The following is a 22615-nucleotide window of genomic DNA, read 5'->3' as shown; positions in this document are numbered from 1 at the left end:
CATCTCTCACAAAAATAAAAACAGCTTGTGTATGGACTGTTCACTGTAACCACGAGTTCATTACATTTGCAAATGACTTGATGTTCTTAATGTTGACTTGTCAAAACAGAATCTACCTTCATGAAAATAAAGGGATAGTTCGTTCATCATTTTCACCCTTTTGTCATTTCATACCCGTATGACTTTCTTCTGCAGAGCCCGACAGAAGATATTTTGAAGAATGTTGAATGGCCACAGGCATTGGTTGGTTTGAAATGACAGAATGGTAAGTAAACGATGACAGAATTTTCATGTTTAGGGTGAACTATCCCTTTAACTGTGCAACTCTCAAAACTAATATGCAACTATTTTAATTGATTGTTTTGTCAAATCAGCAGGAGCACATTTAAAAAGGTCAAAGGATTTGAAAGTTAATATGAAATAAATAACAGCCTTTAAATGCCTCTTGCTACAAAATTACATTTACATTTATACAGACAGCTTTCATGCAAGGCGATTTAAAGCACATTCAATGCATTTTTTATTTGAACATGTGTTGCCTGGGGATGGCCTACAATAAATGAGCATTTCTTTTAGTTTATGTTATTGATGCACTTGTTAGCATTGTTTTACTTTAAATTTACTTTTTTCCTGTGTTTAAAACAACATTTTTTTTCATTGTCTGAAAATGTGCGTTGCCATGCCACAATATCAGTGGTGTTCTGGACAACTGCCTCCGTGATGCTGTGCAGTTGCCAGTGTGACGGAAGTCAGCTGAACTGTGATAAGCCGTGCAATGATAAGCACACCGGACTGAGATGCTGGCATCACTGGTTTGAATGCCTCTCAGAGCGGGTCGAGCGGAACCGGTAACTGTAGTGCCGTGACCCGGCTGGGAAGAAGGTTTAGGGGTGTGAGTGTAACGAAAGCCATCTTATATGTGATAAGCTGTGTTGTGTGTAAACCTTACTCCCCTGATCTCAAGAGGTGCATGTGTGACTGACGCCAGAGACCATGACCTTTAAAGGGACAGTTCAAAATTCTGTCATCATTTACTCACCCTCAGGTTGTTCCAAACAAAGTTTCTTTGTTGTAATGAACACAAAGGAAGATATTTGGAAAAATGTCAGTAATTAGATAGATCACACCCCCCATTTACTGCCATAGTAGGGGAAATAAATACTATGGGAGTCAATGGGGGATGAAATTTATATGGTTACTGACATTCTTTCAAATATCTAAATTTGTGTTAAGCAGAACAATGTCAGTAACCATACAGATTTCATCGCCCATTGACTCCCATAGTATTTATTTCCCCCACTATGGCAGTAAATGGGGCATGTGATTATCTAATTACTGACATTCTTCCAAATAGCTTCCTTTGTGTTCATTATTACACCAAATAAACTTACACAGGTTTGGAACAACCTGAGGGTGAGTAAATGATGACAGAATTTTCATTTTTTGGTGAACTATCCCTTTAAGATCCCTTACCGACTTGATCGGAGTTTCATGTCCTGCTCTGAGCAGACTAATTGAAACCAGTTAAATGTGATTTGGTTGTTAGGTTATAGTGGCAAAAGACGGATAGTGATATTCTCATCGCTAGATACTGTACATTTTATATTCCCCACTTAATATATTGCAATATGTATATTATAATTTTGTCATCTTTGATGCTAAATATCTCAAAGTCCCAGTAAAGCATATACTGTTAGTCTTTTCCCATAGTACTGTGATAAGAATGAACCTTTGGATGAAATGGTACTGTAGTTCTGATGTGTGTCAATTTCTTAAAATGATTTAAATTTGATTTAGTTGCCGTCAGATGAAACAGAAAAGTGCCAAAAATTAGGTAAACAATGGAAATTTGCATATAGTTTTAACAAGCTGAGCTCTGTAAAACAGCACTGGGTTATGGGGGATTTGGGTGGTGATAACATCTTTGTGTTCTTTCTGAAGAACGGCGAAGCTGGATTTTCCAGAGTCTGCACTTGGCAAATGGACTGTTAAAGCCGTAATGTCACTTTAGAGTAATGCATACTCAATCTGAGCGGCACACACTGACACAGTGGCAAAGATCTTAATAATATAAACCCTGGGAGACGCAGGCTTTTGTCATAGTACGGCAAAGTAGAGGTTCTTATGCCTAGCTCTGCGGATGCTTAAACCGATGATGGTGGAAGGTTTCACGTCACATTCATTTGTAAATGCATCGTGTATATGCTGTCTAATGGAATTCGAAACATCGTATATGGCATTTAATGAGGTCAATACAGCCTTTGCCGTGGCGACAGCATTTGTAATCCTTAACAAATTGAGTTGATTTTTGCTATGTACTTTGCCGTTTAGTGTGAACCACACACACATGCCAGCTCAACACCACTTGTACATCCACAACATACATGCACATCAACATACACTGTAAAACTTTGCTGTTTTTTTTGCAGCAGGTTTGCCAGTAACTTACTGTAGATTTAATTACTACTTAATATACTTTCCAATTAGTACTGTTTTCAATTACTTTAATCAAAATTAAAACGCTTTGACTTTTGAGATTCAAAATGAGCAAGAAGAGACTGGCATTAGCACAGCAACACAGCAAAAAAATGACATTCTTCTCTTGTTTTCTGTAAAAATATTTAAAACTTCCTAAATTACGATACATTTACATAACAAGAAAAGTGACCCAAGATATTTAGTCTTGTTTTATGAAAGAAAAATATATAAACTCGGTAAGTTTATGCTTACATTTTTTTTTTACATTAAATTTACAGTAAGTTACTGGCAAACCTGCTGTGAAATTACAGCAAAGTTTTACAGTGTATGTTTGGGTTTATAAACAAGTTTGGCTTCATTACGTTGCCTGTATTTCAATAACAAATAAGCTGTCTTTTCGTATACACATGCACACCTCCTGTAGGATTTGTAGATCTATCCTATGTGACAGCTATAATAAACAAACTGAGAGGCCAATGAAATACAGGCAATCAGAGTCAACAGCACAAAATGACAGTGGAATTACACTTTCTACAGAAACTGACACCTCGACCTCATAATCTCGCTCTGGGATCGGGCGTAAGAGAGACCCCTTTAGTGTTAACTTTACTCACACTGACTTAAACAACATGCGTCCAAATATCTAGCAGACAGAGCGGAATAAATGCAGACACAATACTGCCAACTCAATACACAGAACTGATACGATGTCATTCTCATTCAGATCTACAGCACTCTTATTGGTCAGTCAACCGATTTGATTGGAATTTGTATTATGAGGCGGATAATTCATATGAATTTCCACAATTCAAATAGTACAAAAACTCAATTATTATAAAGCCATAACAATACAATCTTGCGAATTTCGTAACTATTTTACGAGGGGCTAATTTGTATGAATTCGCACGATCTTATATGTACGTTTTAGTACGCTTTGCTTTCGCTCCAGTGACGTTAGCTTTAGGGGAAGGGCCTTCAGTATTCCTTTTTTCTAACAATCGTACGTTTTTGTACGATTCACATAGTATGAAGTCATACAAATTAGCCACATCGCAAAATAGTTACAAATTCTCATAAGATCAGCTTGCATGTAATACAGCACCGCCTTTAAACCCAACCATCACTGCATGGCACGGAAGCAGATCGTACTAAATCGTATGAATTAGATTGTACAAAAACATACAAAGTAGCTTCTTAAAGGGACAGTTCACCCAAACATGAAAATTCTGCCATCATTTACTCACCCTTAGGTTGTCCCTAACCTGTATAGATTTCTTTGTTCTGCTGAACACAAGGGAAGATACTTGAAAGAATGTAAGTAACCAAAAAGATCTCATCCCCCATCCTTCCATAGTAGGAAAAAGATCCCTTTACTATTCTAGTGAATGTGAAACCATTTATTTAATGCACGAATGAGCTTTTCAAGATTTGATCAGACCAAATTGCGAACCAGTAACATAACTGACAACCCCCCCAACAAACATGCTGCATCATTGTCTTTGTGTATGAGCCGTCTGAGCCGTCTCAAGTTATTGTAATGTAGGAAGTTTTCTTGATTATAATGGATGCAATTTAGCTTGGTGCAATCTGGTTTTGTTTTGATCGGTCAAGCTTTCCTCTGAGATATTGCATCTTTTTAACTTTGTGTCATTTATTGAATTCTTGATAGAAGAAAGGAAAGGCTAAATTACCCGGGTAACACTTTAGGGGGCACAAATAATCATGTAGTACAGCCAGAACTAGCTCAATAGGAGCTAATGGTGAAGAAAGTCTAATCAGCATCTAATGAAGTGCTAAGCTAAACTACACTGAGTCATAATGACTTCCTAAAGGCTGTGTGAGGAACAGTCATCTGTTACCAGTCGATAACACAGAGACATTTCTTAAGTTAGTACTGTACTTACATTTACATGTAGGCATTTAGCAGACGCTTTTATCCAACGAGTCAGACATACTTCATTAGTTCATGTGTGTTTAAACTATTAGATCTCTGCACAAACACATTGTCTATAGTGACACATTTTCGTTGTTTTTTTGTGACATTTAGCTGTGAAAATAACTGTTATCAAAAGTTTCCATTTGAAACATCCCGTCTGACCTCTGAGACTTTGAGAATTCTTGGATAATATCACTCTTTCACCTATAGTGAAGTCGAGATTTAAAGGATTTGTCTTCTTTTTCTCTAATTAATCCTTCAAATCCACCCCCCAAAATGCTGTTCTGCCTCTAAGCGGATTTAAATGTCAGCCAGCGAAATTAAATTACCTACTTGGATCAGAATGTTTCGACTCAGGACGTGATGAATATCGTACCGCTACTCTGCAAATCTACAAAATTTGTCAACATTGCAAACCTTCAGACAGGTTTCGGGCAGTAAATTTCCAATGCTAGAGTGTCTTTCTGCAGAGACGCAATAATTTGTAAACTGAGAACTTGCATGTTGATCAGTATATTTTGTGCAGTGAATTGTTGCGCGTTGTAAAAGCTTATGCAGAGTTTATATCAATCTATCTTCTGTTTCCAGTTGGCAAATGTGCCGGCACCTGTGCAATATATCATCTGTTAGTCTCGGGGCCCACATCTTATCAGGTCTGCTGAGACCAACTTCCACAAATGAATTCCAGTAGCGGTGCATACATTACATTCAGTGGTAGGGTAGGACAATGGAATCTGTGTGTGACAGAATGAGAAAGAGATAGGAAATGTGGATGAGGAGAGAGAACGTCATAAATTATAGGAGACAGTGATGTCATATTGAGGATGTATCCTGAGACTTGTTCCACTGTGGCTGAATAGAGAAATCAACTAGATTATTACATTTTCAGGAGAAAAAGTAAGTGGTCTGTGTAAAAAGCTGGTATGATATTGGTTGCTAGGGTGTTTTGTGTGGTTGCTAGGGCATTCTGCCTTTGTTTACAGATGATGAAAATATATTATACCACCACCAATAATAATAATAATAATAATAATCATTATTATTATACATATACTTCAATAGTAATAGTGTTTTTTGAGCACACATCCAAATCACATTTTCTATATCATATTTGATAAAAATATTTTTAAAATTCTTATTTAAGATGGATGGGCATGAAGTCACTGTACACAACATACTCCACAATGTGACGGTCTGTCAACCGAACACATTTATTGTGTAAATTATGTTTAAATGTAATGGTATATAATCTAATGGGTGAGTGGAATAATGCCAGATCCGTGCAACATGGACTCTAGATATGTTTCGGGTCCTTATTTTTTTCCATAAAAACAAGGTAAAAATGATCTTAAGATCTCTGTAGGTTCACATTCCACATTTGATGGGGTCAAAGCTGAGTTTAAAACTATGCAAATTAAGCTATGCGAATCATTTCTCTCTGCATATTTAAAGCCTTATTGTCTTTTGCAAACACAGCTAATAAACCTACAGCATAAATAACAATTGATCCTGCAAGGAAGGTTAAACAGAGAGGCCAAACCCTCTGCCATGAATGTCTCACACTTATTCTGCGAGCGAGCGAGAGAGGTGTGATGGAATTAACATTGATCAGTTGAGTAACTAGTAAACATTGAGTGAATGGCTGTGAATGATATATCACAGAGGTGTTTTTGGCACATTTATCATTAGTTCCAAACGTGTTGGCAGTGTTTGCTAAGGCAAGCAGAACTATATGATGGTATTGTGTTTTTGTAGCGTGCTGCTTTAGCAATGTGAAGATCATGGGTTTGGATTAAAGCATCAGCCAATGCTTGAATGCAAAAACAATGGTAATAAATTTGTGCTGTAGAGATAATTGATACCTCAAATTATGTGGTGTGGTTTTACTTTTGTACACTTTTTCATTTGAACCTGGTGGACGATAAAACAACCAGACTTTGTGCTTACAGCTAAAAATAGAGGTGCTTAAAAGGTTCTTCACAGCGATGCCGTAGAAGAACCATTTTTAGTTCCACAAAAACCATTCAGTCAAAGGTTCTTTAAAGAACCATCTCTTTCTTACTGTTTTATAATCTGAAGAACGTTTTTTTGTCACAAAGAACCTTCTCGTGAAACAGAGAGGTTCTTCAGATGTTAAAGGTTCTTTATGGAACCATTTAGACCAGGGGTTCTCAAGTCTGCCCGTGAGATCCATTTTCCTGCCGAGTTTTGCCCCAACTATGATAAAACACACCTGAACAAGCTAATCAGCGTTCATTCAACTGCAGCGGGGCTGTGCAAATTGCTTGGCATATCGCAAGTACGGCGAGAGTGATTCAGATGCATGCGGAACAGTCGGCACTTGAATCGCTCTCGCGGTACTTTAATGACATACGCTGGTAGATTTGCGCAGCGCCGCATTAAATTGAACGCATCAGTTCCCAAAGACGCCGATTAGCTTGTTCAGGTGTGTTTTATCAGAGTTGGGGCTAAACTCGGCAGGGAAATGGATCTTGCGGGCCAGACTTGAGAACCACTGATTTAAGACAAAAATGTTCTTCTACGGCATCGTGAAGCACCTTTACTGTGTAGAGTGTTCACATATTTGGGTTAGTTTTTCATAAATCTCCGTATAAGCATGAAAAATTGCCGCCAGAATCAGTCAGCAGAACATTTTAGACATCGCCCAGAAAGTAGCATGGGGCCTACTATTGTAAGAGCAAGCATTGTATTCATAAAATGCAAAAACTGACTTTGCATTTACAGTTCCATTAAACATGCTATTGAAATACCAGATGCTCAGGGCTATAATTAGACGCCTGTCGACAGCTGAGGTCTGTTTTTGACAAAGCCTGAAAAATCAGAAGGTTCATACCTAATCATCACAGCGGATTTCCCAAAAGGATTCATCAAGATGCAACATCTTTTATTTCACACGCACCTCAATTTTGTCTATCAGACAATCAGGCATGTGTATACGTATTATCCTCCAAACTTGCCCCCGGCCTCTATGGCAGACAGGGTTACCGACCGGTGTGATATGTAACAGGTTGGTAAACATACAGTCTGTTGCGATGACCCTTAATCTGTTCTGGCTCCGGTGGCCGCACGGGGACACGCCTGATACGCAGCACTGCAAGCCTGCTGATAAGAGTGTGTGAAATTGTGTCTGTTTGCATCAGTAATAAAGCTCTTTCTGTGTAATACACAGATGGGGAAAGAGGGCGTCCAAGCGTGACTGTACAATGAGTCTGCTAATTACTTCATTCCTGAGAGGAAGGGGGGGGGGGGTCTGCGGTTGTGTGATCAACAAGAGCTGCTTTATTAACAGTCGAGGGAATCAAGGCACACACATCCAAAGAGGTTTTCGATCGGTGGTATGATTTGAGGATGAGCGATTCTATGCATCGCTCCGAACACGAGATTGACAGCTGAAAGGGCTCCTGCAGAAGAAGTGAACTGTGTTCTGAGCTGATTCAAATCTGCGATAGCACACATAATATAATATCTCTAAATAGGGGTCACCGTAAATTATTGCATGCTGAAAGACTGTGGTGGCCATATTGGACATTGCATATTCAATAATCTGAAATTTCGTGTTCAAATTTCGTTTCGTGCTCATTTTGCCCTTTTGTAATTGTACAATGTCATAACTAACACATTTTAAGTGCATGGCAACAGCCTAGCAACCCGCCAATTAAATTGCAAAATATAAAAGCGAAAGACAAAACATGTATTGGCACACAGCGCTGTCTCAGAACATCCCGGTGTGATGGGAGAAAGGCAAAATCATGGCTGTTGTTTGACTCCACAGACGGTCAGCAGTCAAGACAAAGCCCAGCGGAAATACATTGGTGCAGTCAATTACTTAGCTTTGTTCCGTCACCCTCAAATGATTTCCCTGTGCCCTGCTGCTTTGAGTATTACCAACTCCTTCACAAAGAATTATTTAGTCACCTTGAGCATGGAGAAAGTACAGCTCGAAGTAATTATCAAATAGGGTCCACTTAATTTTAATTGACTCTCTTGGTTCATTGCCCCAACTTTGGTACGCTTGTCAAAAGTACCTTGTCTGTGTTCTCTCTGACCCTTCTTCAACTTTTTTGAAATTGTGTTCCCAGTGGTAAGTAGAAAGGGTGGGAGCTGCAGAGAAGACAGATGTGGGGAAAAAACAAGCAACTCATTTTTGCATTTTCATTTGATAAATGTATTAAAGCGTCACAAACAACCGTCAAATCCTGCCATATGTGTGTGTTCTCACTCACTGTGAAAAATGTTGCATTATGTTTCTCATATCTTTCTTAAAAACAAACTGAATAAGTAACGTGGTTTTGAGTGACCGTATCTTCTGTTTTGTAGATCTTTATATTTGCAATGATGCTTTTAAAGAAACACTGTTTCTCTTATCAGTTTAGCTAAAACCTGCTGACAAGTGCAGGTTTTATTAAAGCTTACCTGACAAACCTTTCATTTTTTATTTCAAAATCTGCCAATGTGGTGAGAAAAGTACCTCAGAAAAAAAGTGTATTTTTCTCATCTTATCAAATTATCATATTTTCGTTCATAAAACATAAATTCCATATATATCTTAGGTCAATTGTCTACTCAAGTAAATGTATCCTGATTTAAGACACTTTAGATATTTTTACTAGAAAATAAGAGAAAAATGCTTAGTAAGAAGTTAATTTTTTTGCAGTGTGCGTGTAATAAAAGTGCACTCAAAGTTCACTTGTGGTAAAGATGTTGACAGAGCGCAACTGCGTTGGTCCTCCTGCAAAGTTGGCCCCTTTTCTCCGCATAATCAGATCAATTCAGTTGAATTCATACCATTTTTCCTTAAAATTCACTTTTACATTTAGTCATTTAGCAGACGGCTTACCAATGCTGTGCCACTTGCTAGAACATATCTTGCGTCAAAACTATTTTAAAACTATTACACGATAATACATTTGACTTTAACATACAGGAATACAGGGAGTTCTTGACAATGTTTTACATTCAAGCTACCCATAAAAAGTGATCGATTTACTGCATCTAGAGATGGAATGCAATAAAGCGACTCACCATTAAAAGTATATAGTCCACCCAAAATGGAAAATTCTGTCATGCACCCTCAGATTGTTCCAGACTCCATACAAGGAAAAATTAAATGGTAGTCAAAGGTGCCCCAAAACTGTTTGTTTTCCTAAATTCTTCAAAATTTCTCTTTTTTTTAAAAAATATATAATATATTTTTTTCTACTATGGTAGTGGATAATGTCCCAGAACTGAAAATTGCTGACATTCTTTGTTTCTTCTTTCATATTTCTTTGTGTTCAACAGGACAAAGACATGTATACAGGTTTGAAACAACCTGAGGGGGAGTAAATGATGACAGGATTTTCATTTTTGGCTGACTGTCCAAAATGCACCTTTCCCCTGCATTTTTCTGTGCCAAGACTTTCACAATGTCTATTATGTCCATTAGATGTGCACGCTGGTTCAATGCTCACAATGTCAAGATTGGAAAGTTTGTCCTTGCTCACAGTGCTTCTCAGACAAGTTTTAATTACTCGTCACTTGCAACAGTGACAGGGATGGTTAAAAAAGAGACACGGAAACCATTTTTGAGATATATCTACGCATTTTGCAAATAAGAAAGTTTCAGGACAATAGCTGGGTGCAGGAATGACTTATTTTTGTAGGCCAACCCGGAAGTTAGCGCTGCTAGCTCTCTCGACCTAAAGCCTATGCATTTTTACCATATACTTTCGGACGATTGGGAAAAAGTTATTAACAAAGGTATGATATTTAGACATTTTGTCTATCAAAATCAGAATCAGAAGAGCTTTATTGCCAAGTGTGCTTGCACACACAAGGAATTTTCTTTGGTGTTGGAAGCTTCTAGTACAGACATTCAACACAATGACAATACAATGTAATACGATTTACAGTCTAAAAGCATATTTAAAATAAAGACTATTTTACAGAAAATGGGGGATAATAACATATAAGAGACATTGTACAGGGTAGTATATAGTAGAATATACATATTAACAGATTGTATGTACACTTGTGCAAATGGATCATTTAGTAAGTAGAGGTAGTGTTATATACATGTATACATAAGATGTAGATATAATAAGGCACTATAGTGCACACTATAGGAGTAGTGGAAGTGGAATATTGCTCTTAAGGAGCAGTTATCTGTTTAGGAGGGAGATTGCCTGGGGGAAGAAGCTGCTTCTGTGTCTGGAAGTCCTGGTGTTTGGTGCTCTAAAGCGCCGGCCAGAGGGCAGCAGTTCAAAAAGTTTGTGTGCTGGGTGTGTGGAGTCAATGATCAGAGTCACTCTGGAATCGTACAGGTCCTGAAGTGTGGGCAGAGGAGCACCAATAATTTTCTCAGCACTACGAACTGTCCGTTGTAGTCTTTGTAGGTCTGATTTGGTGGCCGAGCCATACCAAACAGTAATTGAAGTGCACAGAACAGATTCGATGACCACTGAGTAGAACTGGGTCAGTAGCTCCTGTGGTAGGTTGAACTTCCTCAATTGACGGAGGAAGTATAACCTCTGCTGGGCCTTCTTTACAATGGAGTCTATGTGGGACTCCCACTTCAGGTCCTGAGAGATGGTGGAGCCCAGGAACCTGAATGACTCCACAGTATCCACAGTGCTGTCCAGGATGGTGAGGGGAGGAAGTGATGGAGGGTTCCTTCTGAAATCCACTATCATCTCCACTGTCTTGAATGCATTCAGCTCTAGGTTGTTTTGACTACACCAGGCAGCCAGCTGAGCAACCTCCTTTCTGTAGGCAGATTCATCACCGTCTTGAATAAGGCCAATGACTGTGGTGTCATCTGCAAACTTCAGGAGTTTGACAGAAGGGTCTGTAGAGGTGCATTCGTTTGTGTAGAGTGAATATAGCAGTGGAGAAAGAACACATCCTTGAGGAGCTCCGGTGCTGATGGTACATGTGCTGGATTTAAATTTTCCCAACCTCACTAGCTGCTGCCTGTTCGACAGGAAGTTAATAATCCACTGACAGGTAGAGGTTGGCACAGAGAGCTGGGTAAGCTTGGGCAGGAGGAGGTCTGGGATTATGGTGTTGAAGGCCGAGCTGAAGTCTACAAACAGGATCCTGACGTAAGTCCCTGGTCTGTCTAGGTGTTGTAGGATGTAATGCAGTCCCATGTTTACTGCATCGTCCACAGACCTGTTTGCTCGGTAAGCAAACTGGAGGGGATCAAGAAGTGGTCTGGTGATGTCCTTCAGGTGGGCCAGTACAAGTCTCTCAAATGACTTCATGACCACAGATGTTAAAGCAACAGGCCTGTAGTCATTAAGTCCAGATATTTTGGGTTTCTTCTGTACAGGGATGATGGTGGAGCGTTTGAAGCATGAAGGGACTTCACACTGCTCCAAAGATCTGTTAAAAATATTAGTGAAGATGGGCGACAGCTGCTCCGCACAGACTTTCAGGCAGGAGGGTGAGACATTGTCTGGGCCTGGTGCTTTTCTGATCTTTTGTTTGCGGAAAAGCTGGCAAACATCCTCTTCGCAGATCTTAAGTGCAGGTTGAATGTCAAGAGGAGGTGTTAATGGTATAGCAGAGATAGGGTCAGGGCGGGTGTGAAGGGTGAGACTCTGCATTTCAAAACGACAATAGAAGTCGTTCAGGTCGTCAGCCAGTCGTTGATTACCCATAGACTGAGGGGATGATGGCTTGTAGTTGGTAATGTCTTTCAGGCCTTTCCACACCGATGCAGGGTCGTTGGCTGAAAACTGGTTCTTCAGCTTTTCAGAGTAGCTTCTCTTAGCTGCTCTTATCTCCTTTGTCAGTGTGTTTTTGGCCTGATTATACAAGACTTTGTCCCCACTTCTGTAAGCATCTTCTTTGGCCTGACGAAGCTGTCTCAGTTTCATTGTAAACCATGGTTTGTCATTGTTGTATGTTAAGCGAGTCCTGGTGGGAATACACATGTCCTCACAGAAGCTGATGTAGGATGTCACTGTGTCAGTTAACTCATCCAGATCAGTGGCTGCAGCTTCAAAGACACTCCAATCCGTGCAGTCGAAACAGGCTTGTAAGGCCCGCTCTGTTTCGCTGCTCCATCTCTTTGCTGTTCTTGCTACAGGCTTGGCAGATTTAAGCTTCTGTCTGTAGGTCAGAAGAAGATGAACCAGGCAATGATCAGAGAGACCCAGAGCTGCTCTGGGAACAGAGTGGTATGCATCCCGTATTGTGGTGTAACAGTGATCCAGAATGTTGCTGTCTCTGGTGGGGCATGTGATATGCTGCCTGTATTTTGGCAGCTCACGGGAGAGGTTTGCTCTGTTAAAGTCCCCAATAATAATAATAATAGAATCCGGGTGTTGCTGCTCCATGTCAGTGATGTAATCCCCCAGCTGTTGCAGCGCCGCGCTCGCACAAGCATGTGGAGGATTGTAAACATTCACGAGAATAAACGAGGAAAACTCACGTGGCGAATAAAAAGGTTTGCAGTTGATAGAGAACGCTTCTAAGTACGAAAAGCACATCTTCTTCAGTGTTGTTATATCTCTGCACCAACCTTCGTTTATATAAAAACATAATCCACCACCACTTGTCTTCCCTGTTGACTCGGCAATGCGATCCGCTCTGAACAGCTGAAACCCCGGCAGATGTAACGCGCTGTCCGGTATGGTGTCATTGAGCCATGTTTCTGTGAAACACAGCGCAGTGGAGTTGTAAAAATCTTTGTTTGTCCTGGTGAGTAAGAGTATTTCTTCCGTTTTGTTGGTAAGGGAGCGAACATTCGCCAGGTGTATACTCGGCAACGGGGTCTTAAATCCGCGTCGTCGGAGTCTGACGAGCGCACCCGCTCGCTTTCCCCACTTGCGTCTTTTAGAGCGTTTGTATAGAGCTGCCGCTCCTCCGAGTAAAATGTCCAGTAAGACGTCTGAATTTTCAAAATTAGGGAAAAGATTGATAGAAGGGCATTGCTTAATGTTAAGCAATTCGTCTCTGGTAAAAGTGATTAAAGTAGAGTAGCTTAAAACAGGAAAAACAAACAAAAAATACATAAGTACTAGAGCATTCCAAACCGAGGCAGCCATCCGCGGCGCCATCTTGATTTGTCAATATAGCGAGATGGATTATCAAGATAAAGATGGTTTATCAAGATAATCTTTACAAATTAACACAATATTTGCTATTTTTGAAGCCTTAATACAATCGGCAGAAGTGAAAAGCTAACATGAAACTACGACTACGGTCGCTCAATATCAATGTCACCACCACCAAGCCTCCGACAACTTTTTCAAACTTTATTAAAAAAGGTGTTCCCTGGTGTGTAATTACTCTCCATCCACAATTTAAGAGTTTTGTGTCCATGTTGCATTATTTGTGAGATCTTTAGTCTCCGCTAAAAGATGTAGTCGCTTTTAGCAACTTGTTAGCAACCAAGTAAAAATCTAAATAGCACAAAATCACGAGCGATTTATAACTGGTGCGTCTTGTCGTAGAATAAAACGTAAACATATTTGAAGGTTTTTTTAACCACAAACCTTATTTTAGGCATTTAACCAAAACCCAACTCAAAAAACCCATTGACTTTGGAGTGATGGAACCAGAAGAGGTAAAATGCTAACTTGCTTTCGGGTTTTGCATATATGAGCACAAATAACAAACAAATATGATGAACAACGGTTTGCTCCCTCTAACTTAACCTAATACCCAAACTTGAATTATTCACCACAAAGACACGCTAACAAATCAGTTCATGGCTGGGCAAACTCAAGGTCAATAAAAAGGCAGAAGTCTTCCTTAAATAAACACTTTCAAATCACTAAAAAGACTAAAAAACATTAAATACCAAAAACAACTAGATCAAGAGCAAACTAGTAGCAAAGCTGCTGCGGGAAGTGATGAACGGATCTTTATAGGTCTGCAGGTGTCAGCTGACCAGTTAGGGTGTGGTAATCTGAAGGAACCAATCAATCTGAAGGAACCAATCAGGATTCTTCATGGACAGATCACCCACAAAACACTTCCCACAAACCAAACACATATCAGAGGGTTGTAACATTGAACGTTAATCAGTTTCTCTGATTTTGTATATTTTTGTCAGACATTGAATGGGGGTCATGATCTCGGTTTAAAACTACTGTATCATAGAGCTTTACAGCAAAAATCTGATCAGAAATCATGAAATTATGACAGGGACATTGTTAAAAAAACATTGTTTCCTAATTTAAGGTTTCTTCAGAGGAATTTTACTGTTTTTCTCTTTATTACCTCATTTGGGTCGGCATATTTAAGCAGTCCTTATATGAATATTTTTCATTCAGATCAAGACAGGGGGTAAAAAGATATTCGCCAGTATATTGCCTTGTTTCTGTGAGATGTTATTGGCCTGTAAAATGACAAATATTTGTTATGAGATCTACAAAAGATAACAGCATTACAATGAATGTGTTCATCAGGTTTTGTATGCAGTCGTCTATCAGGAGCTCCCAGAGCTTTCTGTTCATGTGAACAGAAATTTGATTGAAAGCCTGATATGTGTGATAGAATCTGTGCTTTGGGAAATGAATCCTGTTCCTGAAGAATCACAGCATCTTTTAGTGCATAAAAAAGCCCCTGTGTAGTTACGGGTCTTGCCCGCAGGCCTTTTTCCCTGTCAGACCCATGTGGGAATATATAGCATTCAAAACAATGAATAATTAAATAAATAAAAACCGACACAATGTCAGAAGATAAAGAAATGTTGATATTTGGCAATCCAATCAAATGTTGATATTTGTACATTTAGATCTGACTAATTCTGAAACTAGCTAGCTAATTTTTGAAAAAAAAAAATTAAAATAATAATAATATTTAATAATTTTATTGTTGAAGTTGATCTGCAAGTAGCTGATTAAAGATATCTAAAGTAAAGAGAAGAATACTGGACATTTAATTCAAGCTAGAAAACTAATTCAAGACCATGTTCGTGGATTAGTTTAAAGGGGTCATATCATGAGCAATCAAGTTCTCTTTGATCTTTTGAGATAAAAGGGTTCATTGTACTATGAAAAGTTACTTTAACTTTCAGAATTTAAAATTGTCCCCCTGTGCAAGACACACAGGTTGGGTTGCACCAACAAGTTATTAAAGTGAACAGAGTTTAGAGCTAATCTAGGGTTCCCCTTCAGTCGGTCTCTCGACGTTGTGTTGAGAGACAGACTGGGGTTTGATCTTGAGAACCTATCATCTCCGAGAGGAATTTTAAAATGCCTATGGGCTTGGTGAATGGCACACGCACGCCAGTCCCCGCCCCGTGCATACGGGTATAAAAGGGAGATGGCGGCGGCCAATTATCAGAACCTGCGTGACATATATGTCAAGCGCTTTAATCTCTTCGAGATCTTCTAGAATCTTCCAGACTGCTGGATTTACGACACAGAGCAGCGGACTTCCCCTGGGCGTCTCGGCAGCGAGCTACAGACATAAAAGAGCAAATTTCTCAGTTGCGAGCATGTCTCGCAGCTGTGTCCTTGGGTGTGACAGACTCATCCCTGAGTCAGACGGGCATGACACCTGCGTCACATGCTTGGGGCTCAAGCATGCTGAGGCAGGATTTGTCGATCCGACATGTTCTGTCTGCGAGAACATGGCGATTAAGGTGTTGTGGTCACGGCTGGCTACGTTCTTTGTGAGCGCTGCCGCCACCCGTCTGCTTCCCAGGCGAGTTCGGCTGCTGCTTCGGCAAGGTTGACCGCTTCGGCGAGCAGCGGGGGTGATTTGGGGGTACCTATGGATGTTGCTCCGTCAGCTTCGGCTTCGTGGACCACCCATACCCCAGCACGCTCACCTGGCTCGTTCCCGATGGGCGGCGGTAGACCGCCCCATAGCGGGCAGTCTCAACAGAGGGATGAAGACGAACTCTCTGTCATAGCATCGGACAGCTACCTCCTAGCATCAGATGCGGAAGACCTCTCTGAGCTCGTGCCCCCTGGCGGTCGAGCTCAAAATTAGGTTGATGCTGAGATGTCGGCCATGCTTGCCCGGGCAGCCGGATTCATGGTTTCTCGGGACGGAGCGCGGTCAAAAGCCATGCGCCGCCCCGGTGCCATTCTTCCCGGAAGTGCATGAGGCCGCTTCCGCCCTTCACGCTATGGCGGTCCTTCAGGTCTTTCAGGTCTTTCATGCAAAAGCCCTGAAAGACCTGGATGATGGGAAGGCCGACCGAACTCGTGCCTTGATGTCCACACTTGTGGTCCAAGAGAGGCATCTGTGGCTCAATCTTGTGCAGATGGGCAACACTCAGAAGGCCTGCCTTTTGGATGTGCCCATCTTGCAAGCTGGGCTGATTGGTGACACCGTGGAGGATGTGTCACAACAATTTTCCGCGGTGCAGAAGCAGGCTGAAACGATGAAACAGATCATGCCGCGCCACAACCTGGCCACCTATCGGTCATCACGGTCCCGAGCGCAGCCTGCTTCCCAGCAGCCCCGCCCCCCCGCGGCGACTCCTCCGGTACTGGGGCCCTCCCAGACGATGGCACGCCAGAGGCGCAGACCCCCGCGGAGGAAGGCATCTGCCCCCCCATCAGCCCGCTAAGAAATCCTCTAAGCGGCCCTGACGGGAAGAACCCAGGGAGTTTAACACCGGGCCCGACCTGGCCATTCCACCGCCCACGGGTCAGAGAGGGACGCCTTATCAGGGCCTGGCGCCCACATTTTCACAAAAATAGTTTTTCTCCATTGGTTTTCTCTGTCCACAGCGCCCTCGACTCGCTGCCGGCCACAACCTCCACCGGACGTTGCGTCGGTCAGTGACACCAAGCAGGTAAGTCAACAGAGCCGTCAACCTCCCCGGGGTTCCGCCCTGTGCGAGGTGACCGCTCTCTGTCAGTCACCGAACCAGCCTCCCACGGCACGGTGAAGCAGATCGTTCCTCTAGTTCCGCTGTCACTTGTGACTCATAAGTCCAGTCAGTGTCACTCCGCTGGAGGTCGTGATACGGCTCAGCGCTGTGGAGTGTAAAGATAGGTCCCCAGTCTGTCTCTCAACACAACGTCGAGAGACCGACTGAAGGGGAACGTCTCGGTTATGACTGTATCCTCCGTTCCCTGATGGAGGGAACGAGACGTTGTGTCTTCATGCCACAATGCTTTGCCAACCCGCTGCAGCGACCGTGAGATGTCTCTCAGGTTCCTCAGCCCAAAAGATGAATGAATGGCCACCGCCATCTCCCTTTTATACCCGTATGCACGGGGCGGGGACTGGTGTGCGTGTGCCATTCGCCAAGCCCATTGGCATTTTAAAATTCCTCTCGGAGATGATAGGTTCTCAAGATCAAACCAAAGTCTGTCTCTCAACAGAACGTTGAGATCAGGGAACGGAGGTTACATTCGTAACCGAGACGTTTGTTGATCCTAGTTTTATTTTAATTCAAATTGCGTTGCACCACTTAATTTTAAACAGAGATTAACAAATCGTGGACTAAAACTTTAACCTGCATTTAAACTGTCATATGCGATTCATTTTGTCCGCCATGGTGGATTTGCCAGTGTAACTAAACAGCAACAGTGTTGCACTGTCATGTAAAAAGGAAATAAACATCTCGTGCACGTAAAATAAATGTAATTTAAAACCTCTCTCTGGATGGGAATCATGAGCGGGTGAACCTCTGCCGTCGATGCCGCTGCGAACGGCCCGGATAAGCTTTTGTGTTTCCGGGGGTCGTCTTCGGTCATGTTCTGGGGCTGTTTGCGGCAGAACCGCCGGCTGAGGTGCGCCTGTTCGGGACCAGACCGGACCACAATTTAAACAGGGTGCCAACAATACAATACAAAAAAGTCACTGGTGCCGCTAAAATAACCACTCTTCTCAGGATGTCGGTCTTTTCCGTTTAATCACAGACGTTGTGCTTGTATGTACTGGATAAGAAAGCAGGGCATCTTGAACTTGACGCTTCACAGCCGACCACCCATTTTATCAAACTGCCGTGCCCTCACTCGTGCTGAGGTGTTTTATTTATTTCCTTTTTTTTACAATAAACACATCACTGAAGCATGACATGACGCTTATGTGTCTGTTTCTGATCATTTTCCGCAAATTTTATTATAGATATGTGTTTTTTTATTATTTAAACCTCCTCAGTAGCAAGTTTAAACTTAATCCCTAGTTGATAGATAAATCAGAATTTAAAATAATGGAGCAACAGAATTAAAGTTAATCTAGATTTACTGTAAAATTAAAACCTGGATCAAATGATAGCTAAAATATAAACCTGATTATTTTTAAACAAGGTTTACAGTTTGGTGCAATCATTCAATAAACCTTGATTTAATCTAGATTTAAACCTAATCCTTGTTGGTGCAACCCATCCACAGATTTAAACCCATGCTTTATGGGGCCTGTCCATAGACCTAATGATTTTGATCATGTACACACTGTATTTTGTCCACTAACCCTCACCCTACCCTGTAACATCACAATCATTTCCGCATTTTTACACTTTTAAATAAACCAAATTTATTTTGTTTTATAAGTAAATGCAAAAAACATAATACATACAAGATAATTGCAACTTAGTTTATGAAAAAATAAAAGTGGACCTCAGAGGGACAAAAAAGGTTTAATGATTCCTTGATGAAGTTTTTTCTTTACTATTCTCACTATTAACACTAAAGGTGCATGCGTCCCAAATCGTGCACTTATGCATGATTCTACGCCATTTTGTAGTATAAATAGTGTGAGTAGTGCGTTCACATTGAAAATTCTTAAAAAAGAAGTGCACTTTAAGTACCCGAATGATGCACTTTTTCAACCGAAAATATAAAATGTGGAACTGTGGAACTTCATGCACTCAACGGTCGCAGTTTCGCTTACGTAGCGGAAGGGAGGCGTGGCTATTGGACGCGGCTCGAGTAAAACTCCCAATCTGATGATGACTAAAGTATTGCTGGGAAAAACAGATGAAAACTACATTAAATGTACAATGCAGAAATTGATTTTTATTCACACGCATTGTGCCGTGCGATTGACGTCATTTGCGCTCGTCTGGCAAACCGATATACTTCCGGTTAGTATAAAACGGTTTAGTAATCCATTTGGGACGGTACTACTCTTCTGAAATTCATACACTAGATCAGGGATGGGCAACTTTCATAATGATGAGGGCCAGCATTTTTTCTCCTTCATACCAGGGGGCCAGATTACTGTATTAATCTAGAGACACGTTTTACAATTTACTTTTTATTGAGGGAACTCAATATACAATTAATGCCACGAGTTTAAATATAAAACTTGTGCAATTATGCTCATTCAAACAGCCAACTTTTTAAATAAAAACAAATGTATGCATTTCAACCAAGGTACAAAAACACTGTTTTTGATTAGTAGCCAAGAGAACATTTTTAAACTACCCTCTGAGAACAGTTAAAAGTGCTATATAAAACAGTTATTAACTGGGAAAAAATTAGTTATTAAATCCCTATAAAAATAAATTAAAATAGTAATAAAATACTGAATATAAAAACAATTCAGTGCATACATTTCTCCAAACACATTAATTTATAGATCATTTCATGACAACATTCCTAATGCCAAATAGTCTTAATGAGATACCTGTGGCTTCTCCTGCTGGTGCACAATTGAATCAATGTCAATCTGAAAGTTTGTACAGCCAACCTGCAGTAGCTGAAAGAGATGGTCATCTGTCAGTCTGTTTCTGTCTTTTGATTTAATGTGCTTCATTGTTGAGAAACTACTTTCACAGATGTAAGTGCTGCCAAACATACTGAGCATAAACAGTGCAAAATCTCTGAGGAGGGGGAAACGGGACTCAGGTAGCAGTTTCCAAAATTCAAGTCCTCTTTCATTGCGCCTTGCCTGGAAGAAGGGGTCGGACTGAAGTTCGCAGAGTTCTAGCTGCATCTCACCAGGCTGCTCACTGACAGCTGCGTTCAGAGGGTCTGCGAAGAGGTCTATGCGATGCTGCATGGCGTGAAAGTCCTGGAAGCGAATTCTGAATTGCTCTTGTAGACTTTCGATGTCTTTTTTGTACTTTGCAAAAAACATCTCGCATTCGGGAGTATCTTTGCGCATCTCCTCGCAGGCAGAAAAGTGTGTCAAATTTACCGGATCAGACGAAAATCCGTCGTGAAAAAGGATGAGTTTACGCTTGAAAGCAGTCAAATGACCGTAGAGATCTGAAACAGCCTGAGACCGTCCTTGTAACTGTGTGTTCAGATTATTCAGATGCGCAGTCATATCTGTGAGGAACGCGAGATCGCAAAGAAATTCTGGATCCCGTAGATTGCTGCAGTAAGCGCTAGTGTCCGATTTGATACTGTCCTCCAGAAACACAGGGACTTCGGTCCGCAGCGCAAAGAATCTTTCCAGACACTTTCCACGACTCATCCATCTGATGTCTGTGTGCATCAGTAAATCCCCATAAGTAGCACTGACTTCATCCAAAAAGGCCGTAAACTTCCTGTGATTGAGTGCCCTGTTTCCACCTCGAATAAGATTAGTGACTTTTGTCACTACATTCATGACGTGACTGAAGTCAAGAATCTTCGCACACAGGGCCTCCTATAAAAGAAAATTAGTTACTGACCATGACACAACGTTTCATTTTATTTAATGTACTATGAAAGAAAACTCTACTAACCTGGTGTATTATGCAGTGCAGTACAGGACAGTTAACACCATTTTTCTTAAGTAACCCAGCGAATCCGGACTTTTTTCCTTGCATTGCTGGTGCTCCATCAGTAACAACAGCAGATAGTTTAGCAAAGCCTCCATGCTCATTCACCGCAATTTCAACAGATTTAAAAATATCCTCTCCCTTTGTAGTGCCATGTAATGATACCAACTTTAACAGCTCCTCGTGTACATCAAATTTTTCGGTGATCGTTCTTGCAAAGATTAGGAGCTGACTGACATCCGTCACATCCGTGCTTTCATCCAGCGCGAGGGAAAAGTATTTGCAATTTTCTATTTCCTGTTTTAGCTTTTCTTGGATTTGACACTGTATGTCAGAAATTCGTCGTGTTACCGTTCGGCGGGACAAAGACACCGATTCAAAGTTCTTGGCCATTTTCTCGTCTCCAAATGCTTTGGCCATCTCAATCGCGCACTGTTTTACAGTTTCGCACTCTGATAACGGCTTTTTCGCTTTCGCAAGCACGAGTGAAACCGCATAAGATGCCTTCAATGATGATTCTTGAACCGTCATGCATTTAGTGAAAAGGTTTTGCTGACGATGTATTTTACCTTTTAAATCTGAAATGAGAGCAGTTCTTGCATCACCGGTGTATCTTTCGTATTTTTCTTTGTGAGCAGTTGCGTAATGCCGATTTAAATTGAAATCCTTCATAACCGATTTCGTTTCCAAGCACACCAAACACATGGGTGCCCCCTTAAACTCGGTAAAAAGATAATCTGTTTCCCATCTTGCCTGGAAAACACGGTTTTCACTGTCAATTTTTCTTTTCTTTTTACTCATTTTGGTGAACGTTCTCAATAGCGCACATCTCCTACTACGGTTAATTAGTGACCGGCAGAAACAAGCGCCCTCTCCTGGTTGGAGAATTAACAGCAGTCTTTTCATTTTTCAGCGATCATACTGATATGGTCCTGCGGGCCGTATTTAAAGATAATGCGGGCCGTGTGCGGCCCGCGGGCCGCCAGTTGCCCACCCCTGCACTAGATGGTTGAGTGAATAGTGCAGAGTGCATAGTGTATGGTATGTCATTTGGGACACAGCTTAAATCTTTAAAGGTCCAGTGTTTGAAAATAAGTGACATCTAGTGACATCCGCTAGAAGTACTCTGGTGGATGACACAGATGTTTTCGCTTATTTGCGAAGAAGATAACATATTAATGAAACGGGCTCTTTAGAGCAGTTTGTCCATTTAGGGCTACTGTAGAAACAACACAGAGGATTCCTCATGAGAGGACCCGTGGTGTATGTAGACAGAAATAGCTCAATCTAATAAAAGCATAAAGCTTCATTATGTAAGGTCTTTATACACCTCTGAAGACTTAGTTATTCATTTTATATTGCATTTCTGTCAATAGATCCTCCAAAAAAAGGACACATTGGACCTTTAAGTATATATTGCATAAGAAGCTGAGAATATTAAACATTTGCAGACATTTGGGGTTAGAACTGTGCCACAATATCATCATGCCTAATCTTTATTGAATTCATCTTTCAATTGGGAATCAAAACAGTATTATTTCAATCCTCACAGGGTACAG

At 41.0% G+C, this 22615-nt stretch overlaps 1 protein-coding gene across 1 annotated transcript; it reads right to left on the bottom strand.

The window, feature by feature from the left end:
• Window positions 1-19503: 19503 nt before the first annotated feature.
• On the bottom strand, window positions 19504-22056 carry LOC130562878 (general transcription factor II-I repeat domain-containing protein 2B-like). Its single transcript, XM_057348180.1, has 2 exons — window positions 21021-22056; window positions 19504-20941 (listed from the first exon to the last, which is right to left on the bottom strand). Exons 1-2 carry the CDS (start codon window positions 21960-21962, stop codon window positions 19961-19963), a joined length of 1923 nt encoding a protein of 640 aa, XP_057204163.1. The 5' UTR covers window positions 21963-22056; the 3' UTR covers window positions 19504-19960.
• Window positions 22057-22615: the final 559 nt, after the last annotated feature.

The sequence above is a fragment of the Triplophysa rosa genome, linkage group LG12, assembly GCF_024868665.1.
Source record: "Triplophysa rosa linkage group LG12, Trosa_1v2, whole genome shotgun sequence".
NCBI lineage: Eukaryota > Metazoa > Chordata > Actinopteri > Cypriniformes > Nemacheilidae > Triplophysa > Triplophysa rosa.
Note: the sequence above shows the minus strand (reverse complement) of the source record. Positions and strands in the feature narration are given on the sequence as shown.